The 23,540-nt window shown below is 42.1% G+C and overlaps 1 protein-coding gene across 10 annotated transcripts in view; it reads left to right on the top strand.

Annotated features, from left to right (window-relative positions):
• Window positions 1-23,540, top strand: part of ZNF410 (zinc finger protein 410) — a 46,989-nt gene that overhangs the window by 19,664 nt on the left and 3,785 nt on the right. For 5 of the 10 annotated variants that reach the window (XM_032287909.1, XM_032287903.1, XM_032287904.1 and 2 more), the window contains 4 exons: window positions 2,915-3,004; window positions 15,068-15,193; window positions 16,159-16,299; window positions 17,493-17,620. In XM_032287909.1, the coding sequence (XP_032143800.1) occupies window positions 2,915-3,004; window positions 15,068-15,193; window positions 16,159-16,299; window positions 17,493-17,620 (485 nt within the window). Of the gene's footprint in view, window positions 1-2,914; window positions 3,005-15,067; window positions 15,194-15,996; window positions 16,300-16,586; window positions 16,792-17,492; window positions 17,764-18,102; window positions 18,276-23,540 lie in introns of those variants that run through there. The other 5 variants (XR_004271791.1, XR_004271792.1, XM_032287911.1 and 2 more) reach the window with 5 other exon arrangements.

Genomic DNA, 23,540 nt, shown 5'->3' with positions numbered 1-23,540 from the left:
CAGGCTGGAGTACAGTGACGTGATCTCAGCTCACTGCAAACTCTGCGTCCTGGGGTTCAAGCGATTCTCATGCCTCAGCCTCCCAGTAACTGGGATTATAGGCGTGCACCACCATGCCCAGACAATTTTTATATTTTTAGTAGGGGTTTTGCCATGTTGGCTAGGTTAGTCTGGAACTCCTGAACTCAAGTAATCCACTGACCTCGCCCTCCCAAAGTGCTGGGATTACATGTGTGAGCCACCATGCCCAGATTTAAAATTCTACTTCAATGAATGACTACTTCAAAATATGACCAGATTTTCCCGTTTTTTCTTTTTTTTTCTAATTCTTGCTAGTTTTTAATCTCTGTTAATCTCTGAATTGTTCACCAGTTTCAGAATTCCTCGTTCCTTCTTTTTTACTCAGTGTACTCTCTTGTCATAATCTCAGGCCTCAATTTAATTATTTCTTCCTAATAATCTAAATGTCAATAATAATTAATATGATAATAAAATTAGCATTTATCAACTCCAAAGCTCTTCTAAGGATTTTATTTTCAAATGCTGCCAACTCAGTTTATCTCACACGTCAAAACTGACCTCAAATCTTTATTAGTAGTAATGATAGTAATTAAAGCTGCAATTAAGGTCAGGCACAGTGGTTCACACTTGTAATCCCAGCACTTTGGGAGGTCAAGGCAAGCAGATCACTTGAGGGCAGGTGTTCAAGACCAGCCTGGCCAACACAGCAACACCTTGTCTCTACTAAAAATACAGTTAGCCAGATGTGGTGGTGGGTGCCTGTAATCCTAGCTACTTGGGAGACTGAGGCAAGAGACTTGCTTGAACCCGGGAATTGGAGGTTGCAGTGAGCTGAGATCGCACCATCGCACACTCCAGCCTGGGAGAAACAGCGAGACTCTTATCTCAAAAAAAATTTTCTTTTGGCAGTGGCTCATGCCCATAATCCCAGCACTTTGTGGGGCTGAGGCAGGTGGATCACCTGAGGTCAGGAGTTCGAGACTAGCCTGACCAACATGGTAAAACACCGTCTCTACTCAAAATACAAAAATTAGCGAGGCGCACATGCCTGTAATCCCAGCTGCTAGGAAGGCTGAGGCAGGAGAATTGCTTGAACCCAGGAGGCGGAGGATGCAGTGAGCCGAGATCGAGCCATTGTACTCCAGACTGGGCAACAAGAGTGAAACTCCTTCAAAAAAAAAAAAAAATTAAAGAAAGCTGCTAATTCAGTGGCTTACTATGAGGGCTTACTATTTGCCAGGCACTATGCTGAATATTTACCTGGTATTATCTTATTTAATCCTGAAACTGTATTGTCTCCATTTTATAGATGAAAAGGGGATTTTTAGAGCAATTAAATACCTTCCCAGTACAAATAAGTGATAGGGCCAGGATTTGAAGTCACTTTGGATTAATAGACCCCAAAGGCCATGTTTTTCACCATTTTGCTGCATTGCCTTTTAAACCCCTTCCTTCTGCATCCCTTATTCCAGCAAAATAACCATCCTCTCAGTTTCCAAATAGGCAGGTATGTTCTCTAACCAGCTCGATGCAGAGATTAAACTTTTTCTAAATTTTTTTTGTGTTTTTAGTCTTTAGCTCATCTTTTGAAACATTTGACCTTGTTATTACTAAAATTTTTTGTTTTCTTGACATTTGTTTTGTCACGTACATTAGTGTATTGTTCATTCTTTCAATAACTTTTGAGTACCTAGCATTCTGGGGGTAGGGATGAGTATACAAATAAGCATTGAAAAAAGTTACCGTTGGAGAATCCCAAACATTAAGCTGTTTGGTATAGTCTAAAAGAATAGTATAATCTGGCAGTGCTGTTTCCTCCTAGCAAGCTCAGCTCCGGTATTGTCACCATGCCATATTACTTGCCATTTTCTGAACTTGTCCTGGGCACTCTTAGTTTCAAGGCTCTGCTCACACTGTTCCTTGTGCTTGAAATGTCCCTCCATCCTTGTCATCTTTTAGATGAACTCAAATTCAGCTGCTTTCAAAAATACTGCAGCGGAGCACTTTTTCTTCTATTTATGAATACATTTGTCTGTCTCACAGTAGCCTGTGACCCTTGGAGGATAGAGACTGCATCTTTTTTCTTTGTTTGTTTTGATTTTTTTTAAGACAGGGTCTCTCTCTGTAGCCCAGGCTTGAGCCTAGGAATTTGAGATCAGCCTGGGAAACATAGTGAGACTCCATCTCCAAAAAAATTATACTTTTAGATGGATCTAGAAACTGAGTCTTAAAATTGTTATAAGGTAAAAATCCTGACAGCATGTACAGTATTAATCTTGATATCCTCAGAGGGTGGGAATCACTGAAGAAGGTAGGTCAGTGCAACTCTCCAGCTCTTGGGCCAGGAGGGAGAAGAAGTATGAAGCTCAGAGGCAGCCATTTTAAGGAAGAGGGCAAGGCTGTCTGGTGGGATGTATACTAAAAGATCACTGAGGCCGGGCGCGGTGGCTCACGCCTGTAATCCCAGCACTTTGGGAGGCCGAGGCGGGTGGATCACGAGGTCAAGAGATCAAGACCATCCTGGTCAACACGGTGAAACCCCGTCTCTACTAAAAATACAAAAAATCAGCTGGGCATGGTGGTGCGTGCCTGTAATCCCAGCTACTCAGGAGGCTGAGGCAGGAGAATTGCCTGAACCCAGGAGGCGGGGGTTGCGGGGAGCCGAGATCGCGCCATTGCACTCCAGCCGGGGGAACGGGAGCGAAACCCCGTCTCAAAAAAAAAAAAAAAAAAAAAAGAGAAGCAACACTTGCTAGGTAGCCCAGTTGAAATATGAATTAAATAAATTAGAGTAAGTAAGTCATTTGACTCTGAATAATGTTGGTGGGAAAAGAGAGTAACAGGTAATCAGTTCATGAGAAGACTGAGTCTTTATCTCATTTTCTGTCTCTAGGAGAGAAACCTTTCCTTTGTGAAGCCCAAGGATGTGGCCGTTCCTTTGCTGAGTATTCTAGCCTCCGAAAACATCTGGTGGTTCACTCAGGTATCAGAACCTTTGCCATTCATAGATTTTAGAAAAAGTAGACAAAAGAATAAAAGGATCCTGGAGTGATGTAAAGAAATTTAAAAATAAACAAGCCATTTGCTATAAAGATAGAAAGCTTCTCATCATCATGATGGAATCATAAATCAAAGCCCTTAATTCTTATAATCAAGGGGGACATATAATTATTTTCACCTGCATTTCTAATCCAGCCCCTTTTTTTGAATAGATCAGCAAATTCGTTTGGCACTCTGCTGGGTGCTTTATAAGTTATATGAAACATGGACCCTCTTCTTTAGGAATTGACATTTGTATTCTTGGAAAGGATTTCGTATCAGAAGAAAGTAAAGACATTGATATAAGTTGAAGAAGCACTAGTAATATTATTGCCTTCTGAGCAGGTGTTAGTGATCCTGCTTGAGACACCATTTTGGCAGAAACCATGCCTTTGGCAAGTAGAACCACAAACCTTATCATTGCAGATGTGGAGAAGAGACAGGAGTAAGATTTAGTGACCTGTTTTCTGTTGGGACCCTTAAATTAATTCCCTGCAGTTTGTCCGTTTGCTCACTCTCTGCAGATATGTCTCATCCTCTCAACCAGAAGTCAGGTACAGCCCAGGGAAAAACCCTGTATCTTGTTAGAAGGATATTTTCCTATAGGACATGGTGATTTACTTTGAAAACAAGTCTGGGAATCTAGTTTAAGAAGGGCCTAGAATGCCAGGAAGGAGAGTTTATGGAGCCTACTGGAGGTACAGTCTGATGAGAATCTGGCCTACTGAAGATTAATCTGGCAATGATGCAGAAGCGCTAAACTATAACAGGAAAAGATAAGACTTTTTTTCAGTCTGGTCAAGAAGTCTGCTCCATTGTAGTGGCAGGGAGCATGGAAAGAGACCCAGTGGAAGAATCTGTTCAACTCCACAAATGGTTGGCTATAAAGTGATAGAGAAATGGAGGCAGCAGGTGAGGATTATTGATTCAAGAAGCATGGTAGCTCACGCCTGTAATTCCTGTACCTTGGGAGGCTGAGGTGTGTGGATCACGAGATCAGGAGTTTTGAGACCAGCCTGACCAACATGGTAAAACCCCATCTCTACTAAAAATACAAAAATTAGCCGGGCTTGGTGGCGGGCACCTGTAATCCCAGCTACTCAGGAGACTGAGGCATAAAAATTGCTTGAACCCGGGAGATGGAGGTTGCAGTGAGCTGAGATCATGCCACTAGGGGGCACTACAGCCTGGGCGACTCTGTGAAGATAAGGAGGAAAAGGGGGTTTCCAGTTGTCAGGCTGACTCATTTAGTTATAAGAGGGGTTAGAAAAGTGTTGGATGATGAGTGCTAGAGGGGGTCTGCAGACTAGCCTTGTATGCTTGTTGGAATTCCTGGCACGCAACAGGTTTTTATAATTTGTTGATTGAGTGAACCAATTAGAATGAATAAATAGATAGCTAAATAGCAGTGAGTGAGGACACAGCTGAGAGTAAGTAGCTTAACTTTTTTTAGTAGACCAGTTCAGATTTTATTATTTTTCTCTGCTGCTGCTCATCAATTTAAAAGCTGGACACTGGAGAAAATAGGTGACAGAGGTTAATCAGAGTGAGGCTTGCCGAGGAAGAGATGAACTCAAGGAGGAGAGGGATTCTAGAATGTAATCAGGTCATTGTTGAGTGGCCATGGGAAACAAGGGGAAGCCAGAACATGTCAAGTGGAGAGGAGGAACTGGGAGTTACTTATGAGGAAAGCAAGCTACTGCAGCATGAACAAGGATGTTGGAGAGGTATAATCGATCAGGGATGTATATTTCAGAGTTGAGATTTTAGGAGTGGAGCAGTTTTTTAATAGGATGACAAGTTCTAAGCAGAGGTGGCAAACTAGTATCCTTTAGGCTAGATGTGGACCTCAGATGTGTTTTGCTTGGATTGTAGTGTGTTTTTATTTTACTTTACTATGTAAGATTACATGAAAGATTCACAAAAGTAGAGAAAATAAAGATTTTTCTTATATAGCAACAGTGCTGGTATACCTATCAAAATTAATACTTCCTTGGTTTTCTCTTATAATCAATCCATGTTCAGTTTTTTCTACTTGTCTTGAAAATGTCTTTTAAAGTTGGTTTGTTTAAATCAGGATCCAACAAGGTCCAGTGTTATACTTGGTTATTAAGTCTTTTAAATCTAGATCTTTCTACATGGAGTTTTTTTGTTTTTGTTTTTGTTTTTTCCCCATAGAGTTGTTGCAAAACAGAGTCAGTTGAGTTCTATAGAATGTCCCACATTTTGGACATGTTGGTTTGCCTCCATTTATGTCATTTAACTTGTTCCCTTACATTTCCTGTAAATTTAGTAAGCTCTAAAAGCTTCAAAGTTTGGAAGTTTTGTGCAAGAATATGTCAGAGATGGTTCTGTGTGCTTCATTTTGTATCATATCAGGAAGCTCACAGTGCTTGGTTGTCAGAATTGGTCCATGAGTTCAGCTGGCAACAGTCTGATCTCTGTATTGTAAAGTTCCCTATCAACCTTTCTGCCTTTTTTTTTTTTTTTTTTTTTTTTTTGAGGCAGAGTGTTACCCTGTTGCCCAGGCAAGAGTGCAGTGGGGCTATCTTGGCTTACTGCAGCCTCTGCCTCCTGGGTTCAAGCAACTCTTCCTCAGCCACCTGAGTAGCTAGTATTATAGGCGTACGCCACGATACCCAGCTAATTTTTGTATTTTTAGTAGAGACAGGGTTTCACCATGTGGCTAAGGCTGGTGTTGAACTCCTGACCTCAAGTCTTCCGCCTACCTTGGCCTCCCAAAGTACTGGGATTACAGGCGTGAGCCACCACACCCAGCCAACCCTTCACCTTTTGATTTCATTCCTAAATGATGCCCGAATCTGTTATTTCCTTTAGGATTGTAAAATGGTAGTTTTTCTTATTCTCTTACTCCTTTCACATTAGTTGGAATTCTTCTGTACTATGGGACGTTTTAGTTGGACTCTTTTCCATTAATATCAAGTAGGGCTATTTTATCATCTGCATAGGCAAGGCAGGATAAATGTGTAATTCTTTTCATTGTGAATTTTGAGAATAAGGAATTGATGCTCTAGTTACTACTAGTATTTCATGTTTGATGCTCTTTCAAATGAAATGTTTTCTTGATTTTATTTTTGAGTTGTTCATTGCCAGTATATAGAAATACAATTGAATTTTGTACATTGATCTTGCAACCTTGGTAAACCCTTGAGTTTTAGTAGTTTGTTTCTTTTCTTCCAACTTTTTAGTTCAGAGGTACATGTGCAGGATGTGCAGGTTAGTTACATAGGTAAAGGTGTCCCATGGTGGTTTGCCGCACAGATCATCCCATCACCTAGGTATTAAGCCCAGCATCCGTTAGCTGTTCTTTCTGATGTTCTTCCCCTCCTCCTACTCCCGCGCCCCCGCTTTTTTCTTTTCTGTTTATTTATTTATTTATTTTTTAAATTTTTTTGAGATGGAGTTTCGCTCTTGTTACCCAGGCTGGAGTGCAATGGTGCGATCTCGGCTCACCGCAACCTCCACCTCCTGGGTTCAGGCAATTCTCCTGCCTCAGCCTCCTGAGTAGCTGGGATTACAGGCACGCGCCACCATGCCCAGCTAATGTTTTGTATTTTTAGTAGAGACGGGGTTTCACCATGTTGACCAGGATGGTCTCTATCTTTTGACCTTGTGATCCACCCGCCTCGGCCTCCCAAAGTGCTGGGATTACAGGCTTGAGCCACCGCGCCCGGCCCTTCTTTTCTGTTTATTTTTTAAGAGACAGAGTCTCGCTCTATTGCCCAGGCTAGAGTGCAGTGGCACCATCATGGCTCACTGAAGCCTTTGAACTCCTGGGAACAAGTGGTCTTCCCATCTGAGTCTCTCCAGTAGCTGGGACTACAGGCTCACACTACCACATCTAGCTAATACCTGTTTTTTTGTAAGAGATACAGTCTTTTTATGTTGCCCGGGTTGATCTTGAACTCTTGAACTCAAGTGATACTCCCACCTTGACCTCCCAAAGTGTTGGGATTGTAGACATGAGCCACTGCACCTGGCTGAGTTTTAGTAGTTTTTTTAAAAATGGATTTCTTAGTATTTTTATATACAAGATCATGTCATCTGAGATTAAAGATAGTTTTGCTTCTTCCTTTCCAATATAGGTGCCTTTAATTTCCTTTCTTTTCTTTTCTTTTTTTAGACATGGCTCCCTCTGTTGCTCAGGTTGGAGTGCAGTGGCATGATCATGGCTTACTGCAATCTCAACCTCATGGGCTCGAGGAGTCCTCCCACATGAGCCTCCCAAGGCTGGGACTACAGGCACATGCCCAACTAATTTTTTTTTTTAGACAGTGTCTTGCTCGGTTGCCCAGGCTGGAATGCAGTGGGGCAATCTTGGCTCACTGCAACCTTCGCCTCCCAGGTTCAAGTGATTCTCTTGCCTCAACCTCCTGAGTTGGTGGGATTACAGGTGTGCACCACCATGTCCAGCTAATTTTTGTATTTTTGGTGGAGATGGGTTTTCACCATGTTGGCCAGGCTGGTCTCAAACTCCCAACCTCAGGTGATCTGCCTGCCTCAGCCTCCAAAAGTGCTGGGATTAAAGGCATAAGCCTGGCCCCCAGCTATTAAATTTTTTTTTTTTTTTTTTTTTACAGAGACAGGATTTTGCCATGTTGACCAGGCCTGGCTCAAGCAATCTTCCTGTCTCAGCCTTCCAGTGTTGGGATTACAGGCGTGAGACACTGCACCTGGCCTTTAATTTCTTTTCTTTTCTTTTTTCCTTTCCTTTCCTTGCCTTCCCTTTTCCCATTTCCCTTCTCCCTTCTCCCTTTTCCCTTTTCCCTTTTCCCTTTCCTTTCCTCTTTTCTCTTTGGAGACAGAGTCTCACTCTGTTTTCCAGGCTGAAGTACAATGCCGTACTCACAGCTCACTGCAACCACTGCTTCCTGGGTTCAAGCAATTCTCCTGCCTCAGCCTCCTGAGTAGCTGGGACTATAGGCACACATCACCACGCCCAATAATTTTTGTATTTTTAGTAGAGATGGGGTTTCACTATGTTGGCCCGGCTGGTCTTCAACTCCTGACCTTAGATAATGCACCCACCTCGGCCTCCCAAGTGCTGAGATTACGGATGTGAGCCACCGTACCTGGCCTAATTTCTTCTTCTGGCTAGAACCTTCAGTACAACGTTGAATAGAAGTGTGAGGTCGGGCACAGTGGCTCACGCTTGTAATCCCAGCACTTCGGGAGACTGAGGTGGACAGATCACCTGAGGTCAGGAGTTTGAGACCATCCTAGCCAACAACATGGCAAAACCCCATCTCTACTAAAAATACAAAATTATCTGGGTATGGTGGCCCACACTTGTAATCCCAGCTACTTGAGAGGCTGAGGCATGAGAATTGCTTAAACCCAGGAGGTGGAGGTTGTAGTGAGCTGAGATCATGCCACTGCACTCCAGTCTGGGTGATAGAGCAAGACTCTGTCTCAAAAAAAAAAAAAAAAAAAGTTAAGCGTAGGCATCTTTGTCTTTTTCCCAGTCTTTGGGGGAAAAGCATTCATTCATTCTTTCATGATTTCTGCCTTTTTTTTTTTTTTTGACAGATCCTCACTCTTTTGCCCAGGTTGGAGTGCAGTGGCATGATATCGGCTCACTGCAACCTCCACCTCCTGGGTTCAAGCAATTCTTTTCCCCCAGCCTCCTGAGTAGCAGGGATTACAGGCTCCTACCGCCATGCCCAGCTAAGTTTTTTTTTAGTTGAGATGGGGTTTCACCATGTTGATAAGGCTGGTTTCAAACTCTTGACCTCAAATGATCCACCTGCCTCAGCCTCTACAAAAAAATCAGTAAGAGAAAGAGAGGGAGGGAAGGAAGAGAAGGGAGAAAGGGAAGGAGAGAGGGAGAAAGGAAAGTAAGAAGAAGAAATCTATATGTTCATGAGGAATATTTGTCTGTAATGTTTTCTTTGATATCTTTGGCTTTTCTATCAGGGTAATAATAATATTGGCCTCCCTGGTTCAAGCGATTCTTGTGCCTCAGTTTCATGAGTAGCTGGGACTATAGGCGTCTACCACCATGTCTTGCTAATTTTTGCATATTTTTAGTAGAGACGGGGTTTTGCCTTGTTAGGCTGGTCTTAAACTCTTGACCTCAAGTGATCCACCTGCCATAGCCTCCCAAAATGCTGGTATTATAGGTGTGATATACTGTGCCTGGCCTGGTTGTTATTTTTGGAGCTTCTCATGCTGTGTTTATGCTTTTGACATGACTCATTTGTTTTTGTAATAGCCTCTTTGCTTTTTAACACAACAACAGTTCCTAGGCTCACCTTGGGCTTGGAATCAGCTATTCCTCCATGGAGTCTTGGTTCCTTATAGTTGGAACCACAGTCTGGTATGTACCTGTTGCCATTAGGTTGTCATCATTGGCAGGGTGCAGTGGCTCATGCTTGTAATCCCAGCACTTTGGGAGGCTGAGGCAAGCAGATCACTTTAGCCCAGGAGTTCAAAACCAGCCTGGGTAACACAGTGAAGCCCTGTTCCTAAAAAAAAAATTAAAAAATTAGCTGGACATAGTGACTCATACCTGTAATTCCAGCTACTTGGGAGGCTGAGGCATAAGGATTGGTTGAACCCAGGAGGTGGAGGCTGCAGTGAGCTGGGATGAACTGCTGCACTCTGGCCTGGGCAACAGAGTGAGACTGTGTCTCAAAGAAAAAGAAAAGGTTGTCACTGTTTCTAGAACTTTTCAGTGTAAAGAACTAGAGAAGACGTTGTTGTTGTTTGTTTTCTTTTTTGAGATGGAGTCTCGCTGTGTTGTCCACGCTGGAGTGCAGTGGCATGATCTTGGTTCACTGCAACTGCCACCTCTGCCTGCCATATTCAAGCAATTCTCCCACCTCAGCCTCCCAAGTAGATGTGATTACAGGCGCACACCACCACGCCCGACTAATTTTTGTATTTTTTTTTAAGTAGAGACGGGGTTTTGCCATGTTGGCCAGGCTGGTCCAGAACTCCTGGCCTCAAGTGATCTACCCACCTTGGCCTTCCAAGGTGCTGGAATTACAGGCATGAGCCACCATGCCTGGCCTATAGAGAAGACATTATTTTTGAAAGGAAGATAATTGGTTCATGTTGATGATTCCAATTTAAATTTTCACATTAAACAGTTTTCAGAGGATTTTTTTGTACTTCATATTTTTCTCTTACATTGAAAATCTTGGTTCCTAACATTAATACAATATTGTTTCAAAATGATAATACCAATATTGTTGTCAATTTGTCTAGAGAATGAAGTTTAAGACTTTTGTAGCTGTGTTTTTCTTAGAATATCTTCTATTAAGGACATATAGTAAAATATTTAAATACCCTTTAAATCATTGTTTTAATATATCACCAGCCTGATATATAGATTTGCTACAGTTTCTTTTTCAAGTTTTTTTAATACGTGAAGTCAAAGCTAGATGTATTCAAAAAGCCTTGATTATAGGTGTCTCATTACCCTCTTCCCTCCCTCCTTTTCTTACAGGTATAACCACTTTTTATTTCCTATTTGGTTTACTTTTCCAGTGGTTCTTTTTGCATATACAAGCAAATCCATGTTATTTTTTATATTTCTCTCCGTTTTTATCCATGCATTTTTAAAGTTGAGATACAGTTCACATACCATGAAGTTCATCTGTAAAAAAGTGTGTAATCTGGCCGGGCATGGTGGCTACCAGCACTTTGAGAGGCCTACCCAACTGGATCACCTGAGGTCAGGAGTTCAAAACCAGCCTGGCCAACATGGTGGAACCCCATCTCTACTAAGAATACAACAATTAGCTGGGTGTGGTTGTGTGTCCTGTGATTCCAACTACTCAGGAGGCCAAGGCATGAGAATCACTTGAACCAGCAAGGCAGAGGTTGCAGTGAACCGAGATCTTGCCACTGCTCTCTCCAGCCTGTGCAATAAAGCGAGACTCCATCTCAAAAAAAAAAAAAAGGAAAAAAAGTGTGTAACTAAGTAGTTTCTAGTAGTAATGTAGTTATCCTTTGTTATCTGTGATGTTCCAGGACCCCAGCAGATACCAAAATCCACAAATACCCAGGTCTCTTACGTAAAATGGCATGGTATTTGCATATAACCTACACATATCCTCCCATATGCTTTAAATCATCTCTAGATTACTGATAGTACCTAATACAATGTAAATGCTATGTGAATAGTTATGCTATATTGTTTTTTTGTGTTTTTTATTGTTCTATTGTATTTATTTATTTATTTTTTGAAACGGAGTCTCCCTCTGTCACCCAGGCTGGAGTGCAGTGGCGAGATCTCGGCTCACTGCAACCTCCGCCTCCCAGGTTCAAGCAATTCTCCTGCTTCAGCCTCCTGAGTAGCTGGGATTATAGTCACCTGCCACCATGCCCAGCTAATTTTTGTATTTTTAGTAGAGATGGGGTTTCACTGTGTTGGCCAGACTGGTCTCAAACTCCTGACCTCGTAATCTGCCTGCCTTGGCCTCCCAAAGTGCTGGGAATACAGGTGTGAGCCACCACACCCGGCCTTATTTATTTATATTTTAGGTGGATTCTGACTCTGTTGCCTAGGCTGGAGTGCAGTGACCCATGATCTCGGTTCCATGAAACCTCCACCTCCTGGGTTCAAGTGATTCTCCTGCCTCAGCCTCTCAAGTAGCTGAGATTACAGGCGCGTGCCTGGATGATTTTTATATTTTTAGTAGAGACAGGGTTTCACCATGTTGGCTAGGCTGGTCTTGAACTCCTGACCTCAAGTGATCTACCCTCCTCAGCCTCCCAAAGTGCTAGGATTACAGGCATTAGCCACTGTGCCTGGCCTGTTATTTTTTATTTTTATTTTTTCTGAATATTTTTTATCTGCTTGGTTGAATCCATGGATGTGGATGGCCAGGTATATATTCATAGTTCTATGGTTATCTCACTGTCTAACTCCACAACATTTCATCATTCCAAAGAGAATCCCTACATCCAGGAGATGATTAAAAAAAGAAAAAGAATTCCCATGTTTATTAGTATCATTGCCCATTTCTCTCTTCCTCCAGCCCCCAGCAACCATTAATCTGCTTTCTGTCTCTGGATTTGCCTTTTCTGAACATTTCATATGGCTTTTTTTTTTTTTTTTTTTTTTTTGAGACAGAGTCTTGCTCTATTGCCCAGGCTGGATGGAGTGCAGTGGTGTGATAGCTCACTGCAGCCTCTGCCTCCTGGGTTCAAGTGATTCTCCTGCCTCAGCCTCCTGAGTAGCTGGGATTACAGGCACCCACTGCCATGCACAGCTAGTATGGCATTTTGTGACTGACTTCTTTCATTTAGCATACATTTTCAGGGTTCATTCACATTGTGGTATGTATCATTACTTTATTCCTTTTTTTGGGTTGGTGGAGTCTGGCTCTGTCACCTAGGCTGGAGTGCGGCGGCACAATCTCAGTTCACTGCAACTTCCGCCTCCCAGGTTCAAGTGATTCTCCTGCCTCAGCCTCCCAAGTAGCTAGAACTACAGGCGCCTGCCACCATATCCGACTAATTTTTGTATTTTTAGTAGAGACAGGGTTTCACTATGTTGGCCAGGCTGGTCTCAAAACTCCTGACCTTGTAATCCACCCACCTTTGCCTTCCAGAGTGCCAGGATTATAAGCGTGAGCCACCACATGCAGCCTACTTTATTGCTTTTTATGCCTGAATAATATTCCATTGTATGGATATACCACATTTTGTTCATCCATTCATCAGTTGATGGATTTGGGTTGTTTGACACATTTTGACTATTATGTATAATGCTGCTATGAACATTTGTGTACACATTTTTATATGGTTATGTGTTTTCATTTTTCTTAAGTTTATACCTGTAAGTGGAATTGCTGAGTCATATGGTAACTTTCCGTTTAGCTTTTTGGGAAACTGCCGTTTTTCCAAAGTGGCTGTGATATTTTACATTCTCACAGCAGTGTATGAGGATTTCAGTTTCTGTACATCCTGTCCAGCAGTTGTTTCTGTCTGTCTTTGATTATAGAAATACTGGAGTGTATGATTCCTTTTCTTACTTACATAAAGGTATCATAGCATGCTGTTTTATTTTGAGTCAGAGTCTCACTCTGTGGCTCAGACTGGAGTGCAGTGGGGTGATCTTGGCTCACTGCAACCTCCACCTCCTGAGTTCAAGCAGTTCTCCTGCCTCAACCTCCCAAGCAGCTGGGATTACATGCACCACCACCACACCTAGTTAATTTTTGTATTTTTGTAGAGATGGGGTTTCACCATGTTGGCCGAGCTAGTCTTGATCTCCTGACCTCGTGATCTGCCCGCCTCGGCTTCCCAAAGTGCTGGGATTACAGGTGTGAGCTACTGTGCCTGGCCAAAATAAATTTATTTTAGATTCAGAGGGTACGTGTGCAGGTTTGTTATAAGGGTATATTGTGTGATGCTGAGGTTTGGGCTTTAATGATCCTGTTGACCAGGCAGTGGACGTAGTAGCTGATAGGTAGTTTTTCAACCCTTGCCCTATACCCACTTTTGGAATCCCCAATGTTTATTGTTCCCATCTTCATGTCCATATGTTCCCAGTGTTTAGCTCCCACTTAAAAGTGAGAACATGTATTTGATTTTCCATTTCTTTGTTAATTTGCTTAGGATAATAGCCTCCAGCTGCATTCATGTTGCTGCAGAGGACATGATTTTGTTCTTTTTTATGGCTGCATAGTATTCCATGGTGTATATGTACCACATTTTCCTTATCTCATTTACCATTGATGGGCATCTGGGTTGATTCCATATCTTTGCTGTTGTGAATAGTGCTGCAGTGAACATGTGAGTGCAGGTGTCTTTTTGGAAAAGCAGTTTATTTTCCTTTGAGTAGATAGCCAGTAATGGGATTGCTGGTTCAAATGGTGATTCAATTTTTAGTTTTAAAGCTTTGTAATATTCTACCCTGTTTCTATTATATAGCCTTTTTTTTTTTTTTTCTGTGCAGGACTATTGCAATATCTGTAGCTTTTTAGTCAGTCTCTGTGATTAATATTTAGGTTGTTTCCAGTATTTAGCCACTTAAAATAATGTTGCAGTGATGAATAACCTTGTGCATAGATTATTTCACATTTTGTCACTATAGTTTGGGACATATTCCTAGAAGTGGGATTCCTAGGTCAAAGGGCAAGTACATCTACAATTTTTCTAGTTATTGTCAGATTCCCCCAAAGAGGTTTTTGTATTTTGCATTCCCAGCAAAATACAGTCAGCAATGAAGATTGCTGTACCATGTGTTTATCAATTGTGAATTTTTTTCCTAGCATTTAGAAATTGAGAGATTCTACTTAAATATCCTATTTCCAGTGTGTTTAAAAAAAAAACAACAACAGAGAATCTGGCAGTGGTAGGCCTTAATCTAAATATGGCAACAGTTGGCTAGACCAGAATAACAGCTGCCCCTTTTCCGGGAAAGGTACTCTCCAGGTTTCTATGGCTCCCACTTGGCCATTTTACTTACTTTTGCTGCCTGTCAGTCCCCTATAGACATGAGATTTTGACCCCTGCTTCTGAGTATGGTTGTCTGGGTAGGTAGAATGGAAACAGAGAATTTAGGACTTAAAGACGTAGAAGACAGTTTAGATCATGTTAGAAGAGCCACCAGTGTGAATGTTGATGACCCTAAAGAGTAGTGCCAGGGAGTATGACACGGGGATATTAGGAACCCAGGATTGGAGTCCTCGAGGAAAGTACATGTCCTAGAGGTCCCTGGAAGACTATCTGAAAAAGGAGGCATATTTTTTTGGCTGTCATGATCCTATACCCAAGAGATTTTGTGAAGACAGCAGTAGAGCGGGTCTGGAAAGACTGGGAGCAGGGAGTGTGCTAAATCCCGCCCAGTGTACTCTTCCTGCCTTCCCCCATGTACTGAAGTTTGAGAGGCTGGGAAAGGTGGGGAATGGGAAAAGGAGCTGCTGTTTATGTTCAGTTTAACATTCTCTGAGTTTCTTCATCTAGGTCTTGAGTCCATTCTATTCTTTTGTTTTGGCTTCCCTGTTTAACCTGGTCCCTGTTTCAGGAGAGAAGCCTCATCAGTGCCAAGTCTGTGGGAAGACCTTCTCTCAGAGTGGAAGCAGGAATGTGCATATGAGAAAGCATCACTTGCAGCTGGGAGCAGCTGGGAGTCAAGAGCAGGAGCAAACTGGTGAGGAGGGTGGGTGTAGTGCAGGGCTATATCCCTTCTAGGGTTAAAAGAGCCAAATCACTGTCCTGCCTGGTTATCTGGAAATTTTCTGATTCTGTTTTGGGTAGATAGACCTGGTCTCATTTGATGGGCTGATGGTTTCCAAACATAGCTATACAGTAGAATCATCTGCAAGTTTTTAAAATTTATATATTTTTTGTTGCTTGTCCCCCCACCAATAAAACAAAGCAATCTAATGAATGAGATAATTTGCAAGATCCCAGAATATGTAGTTTTAAAAGTTCCCATAGTGTTTGATGGTAACTAGTGCTGATCCATGAATGAGGATTTCAGTAACACAGTGACAAAAGATTTCTGTATGGCAAAAGTTTAAGCTGTTTTTTTTTTTTTTTTTTTTTTTTTAGACAGAGTCTCACTCTGTCACCCAGGCGGGAGTGCAGTGGCGCCATCTCAGCTTACTGCAACCTCCGCCATTTGGGTTCAGGATTCTTTTGCCGCAGCCTCCTGAGTAGCTGGGATTACAGCCAGGTGCCACCATGCCTGGCTAATTTTTGTGTTTTTGTAGAGATGGGGTTTCACCATGTTGGCCAGGCTGGAAGCATTTTCTACTTACCAGTTGTGACTACCTTTTTGCCCTGCCTGAAATTTGACAACTCTTTTTAATTCTTATTCCTTTGCCATATCTTTCCTTAATTGTTCCAAATATTCCTTTCTAAAGATCCACCTATCCTGTTTCATATACTAATTCTTCAGATGCTGAAAACAAGCAAGGGTCATTAGGCTTGTTACTCTTTCCCTTCTAGGTTTATTCTTGTTTCTCGAAAGTAGGTGAAATAGGAGGTGGCATCCAATACATAGGTTAACTTCTAGTAATGAAAGAGAAGTCCAGCTTCCTGTTGAAAGAAAATGAGGACCAGGCACAGCCTTGACTGCTGTATGTCTCTCACAACCTATTCTCTGTGCAGCTGAGCCACTAATGGGCAGTAGTTTGCTTGAAGAGGCTTCAGTACCCAGTAAAAACCTGGTGTCTATGAATTCCCAGCCCAGCCTTGGTGGAGAGTCCTTGAACCTACCAAATACCAATTCTATCCTGGGAGTTGATGATGGTAAGACTTCCACCTGTCCTTTATTTGGGAAAAACGGGCTGCAACTAGGGGCTAAGGAATGGGGTGTCTCCACAGTGGAGGTTTAAATCTCATTTCTTATGAATAGCTGTGGTATGATTGAGTAACATTTGTGTTCTTATTCTCTGGGGTGGATAAGTGAGTCTGTTTAAAAAAAATTTTTTTTCATTGAAGATAATATAACAAAGAATAAAAAGAAAAAATCTTAAGAAAAAATTATTCATAATCCTAGCATCCTAGCCCAACTATTTCTATCTTTCCTATTGCAGTTATGGAAGAACTTAACTTTTAAAACATTTAAACAGAACATAACCAGGTTTTACAGAGGAGATATAAAGCAATTTCTCCATACCTTCAAAAGCCATATCTTCTGGAGAAAAGAAAGGGCTCTCTAGGAAACACTTGCTCCTCTCTGGTATAGAAATTTCACCCAAGTTACACAGGCCAGGCCCTCTTCTCTGAAAAACTTAACAGGTGAGGTCAGCATGCATTTATTCAGTGCCTACTGTGTGCCTGGCACCATGGGAAAGACAAAAGTAGAAACTAGGGACCTTAAAATCCAGTTGAGAAGTGAAAACTTACATATATATGGGAACAACATTGAGTACATAAAAGACAGTATATAAGCGAACATTAAATTATATGGTACAGTATAAAAGAGCTGTATCAGCTAGAAAACCCCTAGAAGAAACTTTTGATTTTCTGAGGGCTAAGTGGTATATCCTTAAAATATTTCTAGAAGATTTTCATGGTGATCCCACTGATGAACATTTAGTAACTGTGAGATCTTGTGTTTTGTTCCTCATATCATTTTCAGTCAGTGAGTTCTATCAGTATCATTGGTGACTGCTTTAAGGGTGGCTTTGGTTCCCTGACCCGCTTACCTAAGCAGCTTTTGCCCCGTTTCATACATAGTTTTAATTCAGTTAACAGTGCTAATATTGTATTATTCTAAATCCTGAATTAAGATTTCTTATCTTTTTTTCTATTCTGTTTCTATAATACTTTCTGAATTCACTGCTAGTGCTTATTAGACAGGATTAACTTGGAAGAAATAGAGGAATGTGGGAAATAGAGGAATAGAGCTTTAGAGTTGTTAATGAGAGGCTTAATGATCCAGATAGGTGTATCTCTGGATTCACTTTTCATTGAAACATTTTTCTGTTGCTTCACAGAAGTGCTTGCTGAAGGATCCCCACGTTCCCTGTCTTCAGTGCCTGATGTGACACATCACTTGGTGACCATGCAGTCAGGGAGGCAATCATATGAAGTTTCTGTCTTAACTGCAGTAAATCCACAAGAGGTAAAGTGGTCTCTTGCCCTTTGTTTCTGTGGCACCTAAGGTGGGGAAGGATTGAGAATTTAGAGGATCTGAAAAAGTCTCCAGTTTCCATTTCCTGGAAACTTTGAAATGAGTATTTTCTTTTAAATCAAGCATGAGTTCAGCTTGAAAGGAGAGGGTTAGGGTCTTATTTTTTTTTATTTTTTTTTATTTTTTGAGTCGGAGTTTCGCTCTTGTTACCCAGGCTGGAGTGCAATGGTGCGATCTCGGCTCACCGCAACCTCCGCCTCCTGGGTTCAGGCAATTCTCCTGCCTCAGCCTCCTGAGTAGCTGGGATTACAGGTATGCGCCACCATGCCCAGCTAATTTTTTGTATTTTTAGTAGAGACGGGGTTTCACCATTTTGACCAGGATGGTCTCGATCTCTTGACCTCGTGATCCACCCTCGGCCTCCCAAAGTGCTGGGATTACAGGCGTGAGCCACCGCGCCCGGGCGTTAGGGTCTTATAAATTGGAGATTGGTCTGTCACACCTGGGACTCTCAGCTTTAAAGTTCTTTTATACACATTCCTCATTGATATCTGTTCCCACTGTTCTCTGCCACACTTTAACATGAAGATACAGCTTTTATTTTATAAAGGCACACAATGGGCACTGAATAAATGCATGTTGACCTCACCTGTTAAGTTATTCAGAGAAGAGGGCCTGGACTGTGTGACTTGGGTGAAATTTCTATACTAGAGAGGAGCAAGTGTTTCTTAGCCCTTTCTTTTCTCCAGAAATAACATCTTGGAAAAAGTCCTCAGCAAAAAAAGATAGTAACACAATCATTAAACATAATTATTGTTCATTCTGCCAGGGTCGTATATCTGGGAGATACCAGGCTTAACCAAATGGGCATATACAGATTTGTTCATTTGCTTGCTAAATGTGAGCCATTATCTAAATCAGTGGTCTCCAACCTTTTTGGCACCAGGGATCAATTTTGTTCCACCTCAGATCATCAGGCATTAGATTCTCATAAGGAGCACACAATCCAGATCCCTCAGATGCACAGTTCACAGTAGGGTTTGCGCTCCTGTGAGAATCTTGCTGCTGCTGATCTGACAGGCATCTGAGGTGGTGTTCAGGTGGTAATGTTTGCACACCTGCTGCTCACCTCCTGCTGTGCAGGAGGTCCCAGTTCCTAACATTGACGATGGGGTTCACTGGTCCGTGGCCACTAGTCCGTGGCCTGGGGGTTGGTGACCCCTGATCTAAACAGAAGAAGGGTTTTAGCCCCGATCTAAACAGAAGAAGGGTTTTAGGTTGTAAGCACTTTCAACTCTGTGGTTTGGCTTTGACTCAGAAAACAGAATGCAAACCTGTCAGTCTTTTAGAATCTTAGGATATTTTATTCGTCTTTTGTCAGGGAGTAGATGACTTCATCACAAGTGCATTTCATATGCATAAGCTTTTGTCAGAACCTACGTAGCTTGGATCCCTTCAGTATCACATTAGGTTTTATGGTGCTCTTCCATCTTTTCTCCTTTTTCTTTTCATTATAACTTTTACCACAGTAAGCTGTTACATTATTCAAATGACTCTGCATCCTGTGTTGAATAGTCTTCATTATTCTGTAATATCCTTGGAGGTACCCAAGATTACAGGATTCTCGGCATACATGTTAATGCTTTTGCCAAGACCTTTCTTTTTATTCATTGTTGTGACCCATTGTCTTTGCTTATATTTAGTTTTTGCTGTTGGTATCATTTATTCTTTCCTAAGTCTCTTTTTCTGGTAACTGCTTTGGAATGAGTCATATATGTCTCACTTACAGAGCCTTCTTCTTTCTCCTCCATTTTTTCTTGTCTTCAATTTTCTGTTTTAAAGCTTTTATTATGGAAATTTTCAGAGTATAGTGAGAGAGAGAGACTAGTATAATAAACCCATGTACCTATTTCCTAACTTTGACAATTTTTTTGTGCAGTGATTGTGCCACTGTACTCCTGGGTGACAGAGTGAGACCCTGTCCCAAAAAACAAAGACACAATTAACTTTATACTGTTCTTGTTTTCTTTCTTTCCTCCTTTTGTTGTTGTTGCTGTTTGTGATGGAGTATTTCAAAGCAAATTGTAGGCATGTCATTTCTTCTGTATATATTTCAGTATGTGTCTCTTAACAGATACAATGTTTTTTAAAAAATACCTTTATCACATCCAACAAACCTGACATTAATTCATTGTATCCTCTAATATTCTATGTTCTTTTTTTCTCCTCCTGAAAAATACCTTATGGTTGGTTCAGGCTGGGCACGGTGGCTCACCCCTGTAATCCCAGCACTTTGGGAGGCTGAGGCAGGCGAATCACGAGGTCAAGAGATCAAGACCATCCTGGCCAACATGGTGAAACCCCATCTCTACTAAAAATACAAAAAATAGCCGGGTATGGTGGTAAGTACCTTTAATCCCAGCTACTCAGGAGGCTGAGGCAGGAGAATAACTTGAACCCAGGAGGCCGAGGTTGCAGTGAGTTGAGATTGTGCCACTCCACTCCAGCCTGGCAACAAAGCAAGACTCTATCTCAAAAAAAAAGAAAAACTTCTCTCATCTACCATAGGGTTGCCCTGAAATCATCATTTCAGGAAAATCATCTCCTTTTTCTTTTACCTAGTACACATTATTCCAGCAAGCCAATCCACAGCACCTAGCCTTTTCTTTTTTACATTTGAAACCTCAGAGCTTTTCCCTTCTATATTGGTAAGATTTTTTTTTTAAGACAGAGTCTCACTCTGTTGCTCAGGCTGGAATACAGTGGCGTAATCTGTTCACTGCAACCTCCGCCTCCTGGGTTCAAGCGATTCTCCAGCCTCAGCCTCCTGAGTAGCAGGGATTACAGGCATGCACCACCACACCCAGTTAATTTTTGTATTTTTTTTTTTTTTTTTTTTTAGTAGAGACAGGGTTTCACCATATTGGTCAGGCTGGTCTTGAACTCCTGACCTCGTGATCCCCCGCCTTGACCTCCCAAAGTGCTGGGATAACAGGCGTGAGCCACCATGCCCGGTCCTATATTGGTAAATATCTTTTAAAAATTCTCCCATTACCCAAATAAATGCCACATGTATGAAAATTTAATTCATTCAGTGGATAGTTATCACATATCTAGTTATATGATAGTAAACAAAGTACAATCTCTGCCTCAAATAACTTATAGGCAGAGTTAGAACCTTCATAGCTATATATATGGTACCCATGGAGTTGTGCTGTACAGAGAGGTTAGGATAGGAGGAGTGACAGATCAATCAACTGGCAATTTTTTTTTTTTTTTTTTGAGATGGAGTCTCACCCTGTCTCCCAGGCTGGACTGCAGTGGCATGATATTGGCTCACTGCAACCTCTGCCTCCTGGGTTCAAACAATTCTTATGCCTCAGCCTCCCGCATAGCTGCAATTACAGGTGTCTGCCACTACCCGTGGCTAATTTTTTGTATTTTTCGTAGAGATGGTGTTTTATCATGTTGGCTAGGCTGGTCTCAAACTCCTGACCTCAAGTGATCCACCCGCCTTGGCTTCCCAAAGTGCTGGGATTACAGGTGTGAGCCACTGCACCCAGCTTAAACTGGCAATTTTTTTTTTTTTTTTTGAGACAGAGTTTTGCTCTGTCACCCAGGCTGAAAGGCAGTGGTACGTTCTTGGCTCACTGCAACCTCTGCCTTCCAGGTTCAAGCAATTCTCCTGCTTCAGTCTCCTGAGTAGCTGGGATTACAGCTGCCGGTCACCGTGTCCGGCTAATTTCTTTGTATTTTTAGTAGAGATGGGGTTTTACCATGTTGGCCAGGCTGGTTTCAAACTCCTGGCCTCAAGTGATCCACCCACCTTGGCCTACCAAAGTGCAAGGATTACAGGCGTGAGCCACCACGCCCAGCGTAAACTGGCAGTTTTTAAGTGTAGTAAGTGCCAGTCTTGGGAGAAGTCAGAGAATATATTTTAGGGTTTGAGACGGGAGGGATGAATAGAAATCATCCTGATGGAGAAGTAGGAGTTGGAAGAATATAACAGGCAGAAGGACAGCAGCGTGTACAAAGGTAGAAGGTGAGAGGGAGTAGAGCGCCTCTGTGGAATCTTAAAGGGTTGAGTGTGATAGGACATGGGATGGAGAGATGGGCTGGAAAATTGAGAGCTGGAAAGATAAGCTAGTTCCTCTCTTGAAAGGTCTTACAGACATGATTTTATCCTGGGGGCACTGAAGAACCACTGCACGGTTTTAACTAGGGTATGACATGATCAGATTTGTGTATACAGAATATCCAGTAATAGTACATTTGTTCTCTAGAACCTAGGCACGAGTCTTGGAACTGACCTCAGAGCATCCACGTATGATAGGTGCTGCCTACTTAACAGCTTCAAGGAGACATCATAACACAGGCTGGGGGTGGTGCATCATGCCTATAATCCCAGCACTTTTGGAGGCTAGAGTGGGAGGGATCACTTGAGGCCAGGAGTTTGAGACAGGCCTGGGCAACATAACAAGATCCTGTCTCTATAAAAGGTTTTTAAAAAAAATTAGCCAGGCATGCTGGTGTGTACTTGTAGTCTCAGCTACTCCAGAGGCTGAGGCAGGAGGATCGACTTGAGCCCAGGAGTTCAAGGCTACAGTAAACTATGATTGCACCATTGCACTCCAGCCTGAGAGAGATTTCATCCCAAAAATCAAACCAAAAAAAGGAAGTATGGCCTTCACTCCAGGAGGGTGCAAAGAGCAGGCCCTAAGTACCCAGTTTCATAATGGAAGCCCAAAACACTTAGGAAAAAAAAAAAATATATATATATATATATAATATATATATATATATATATTTATGAGACAGGGTCTCACTCCGTTGCCCAGGCTGGAGTGCAGCGGTGTGATCTCAGTTCACTGCAACCTCCGTCGCCCGGGTTCAAGCAATTCTCCTGCCTCAGCTTCCCAAGTAGCTGGGATTACAGGCACCCACCACCATGCCCAGCTAATTTTTCTATTTTTAGTAAAGACAGGGTTTCACCATGTTGGTCAGGCTGGTCTTGAACTCCTGACCTCACCTGCCTCGGTCTCCCAAAGTGTTGGGATTACAGGTGTGAGCCACCACGCCCTGCCAGGAAAATATTAATAACACAATGGGGAAAGTGCTGCCCATTATGTAGCTGAAAATCCTGCACTGTCACTTTTTCCTCATTTTTTTTTAATCTTTACAAACACACCCTCTGTCTGAGCCTCACTTCTTTTGTGTTTTCTTCACTTTTACCATTATTCTTCTCCTCTTATCACAGGCATTTCCACTGCTTATTCCCTCCTTTTCTTTCTTTGCTAGTTTGGGTCCTCCAATACCTTCAGTTTTTTCAAGCTATGAGCCCCTCAAGGTTCCAGGCTTAGTCCTCTTCCTCATCCAAGGTCTAAGTATTAACTTGCCATTTCTCCAGTGAGTGAGGGATGTTGATTCCTTAAGAACTTTCAGGTGCCAGAGAAGGTGAAGGCTATTTGCAATACATGCCCTTTTCAACTTTTTGGAGATCACCAAGCAGTATAGATCAAAGTCTGCTGATACTGATGAACTTGTAATTCCTATAAATATGCTCTAAAAATAAAAATAGCTTATCAAGCATATCAGAGAACATCCAAATCTGTTATCAGAAATTATCATGAGAGGCTGGGTACGGTGGCTCACGCTTGTGATCCTAGCACTTTGGGAGGCTGAGGTGAGAGGATCAGTTTGAGGTGGGAGCATCAGTTGAACTTCAGAGTTTGAGACCAGCCGGGGCAACACAGGGAAACCCTATCTCTACAAAACAAAAATAAAATAAAATTAGCTGGTCCTAGCCACTTGGGAGGCTGAGGTTAGAGGATCACTTGGGTCCAGGAGGTTGAGACTACAGTGAGCCATGATCATGCCACTGCACTCCAGTCTGGGTGACAGAGCCGAACCC

Source organism: Sapajus apella, unplaced genomic scaffold (genome assembly GCF_009761245.1).
Source record: "Sapajus apella isolate SASKATOON/1434 unplaced genomic scaffold, GSC_monkey_1.0 scaffold20, whole genome shotgun sequence".
Lineage (NCBI taxonomy): Eukaryota > Metazoa > Chordata > Mammalia > Primates > Cebidae > Sapajus > Sapajus apella.
The sequence above is the reverse complement of the archived record's forward strand: the minus strand, read 5'-3'. Positions and strand labels throughout refer to the sequence as shown.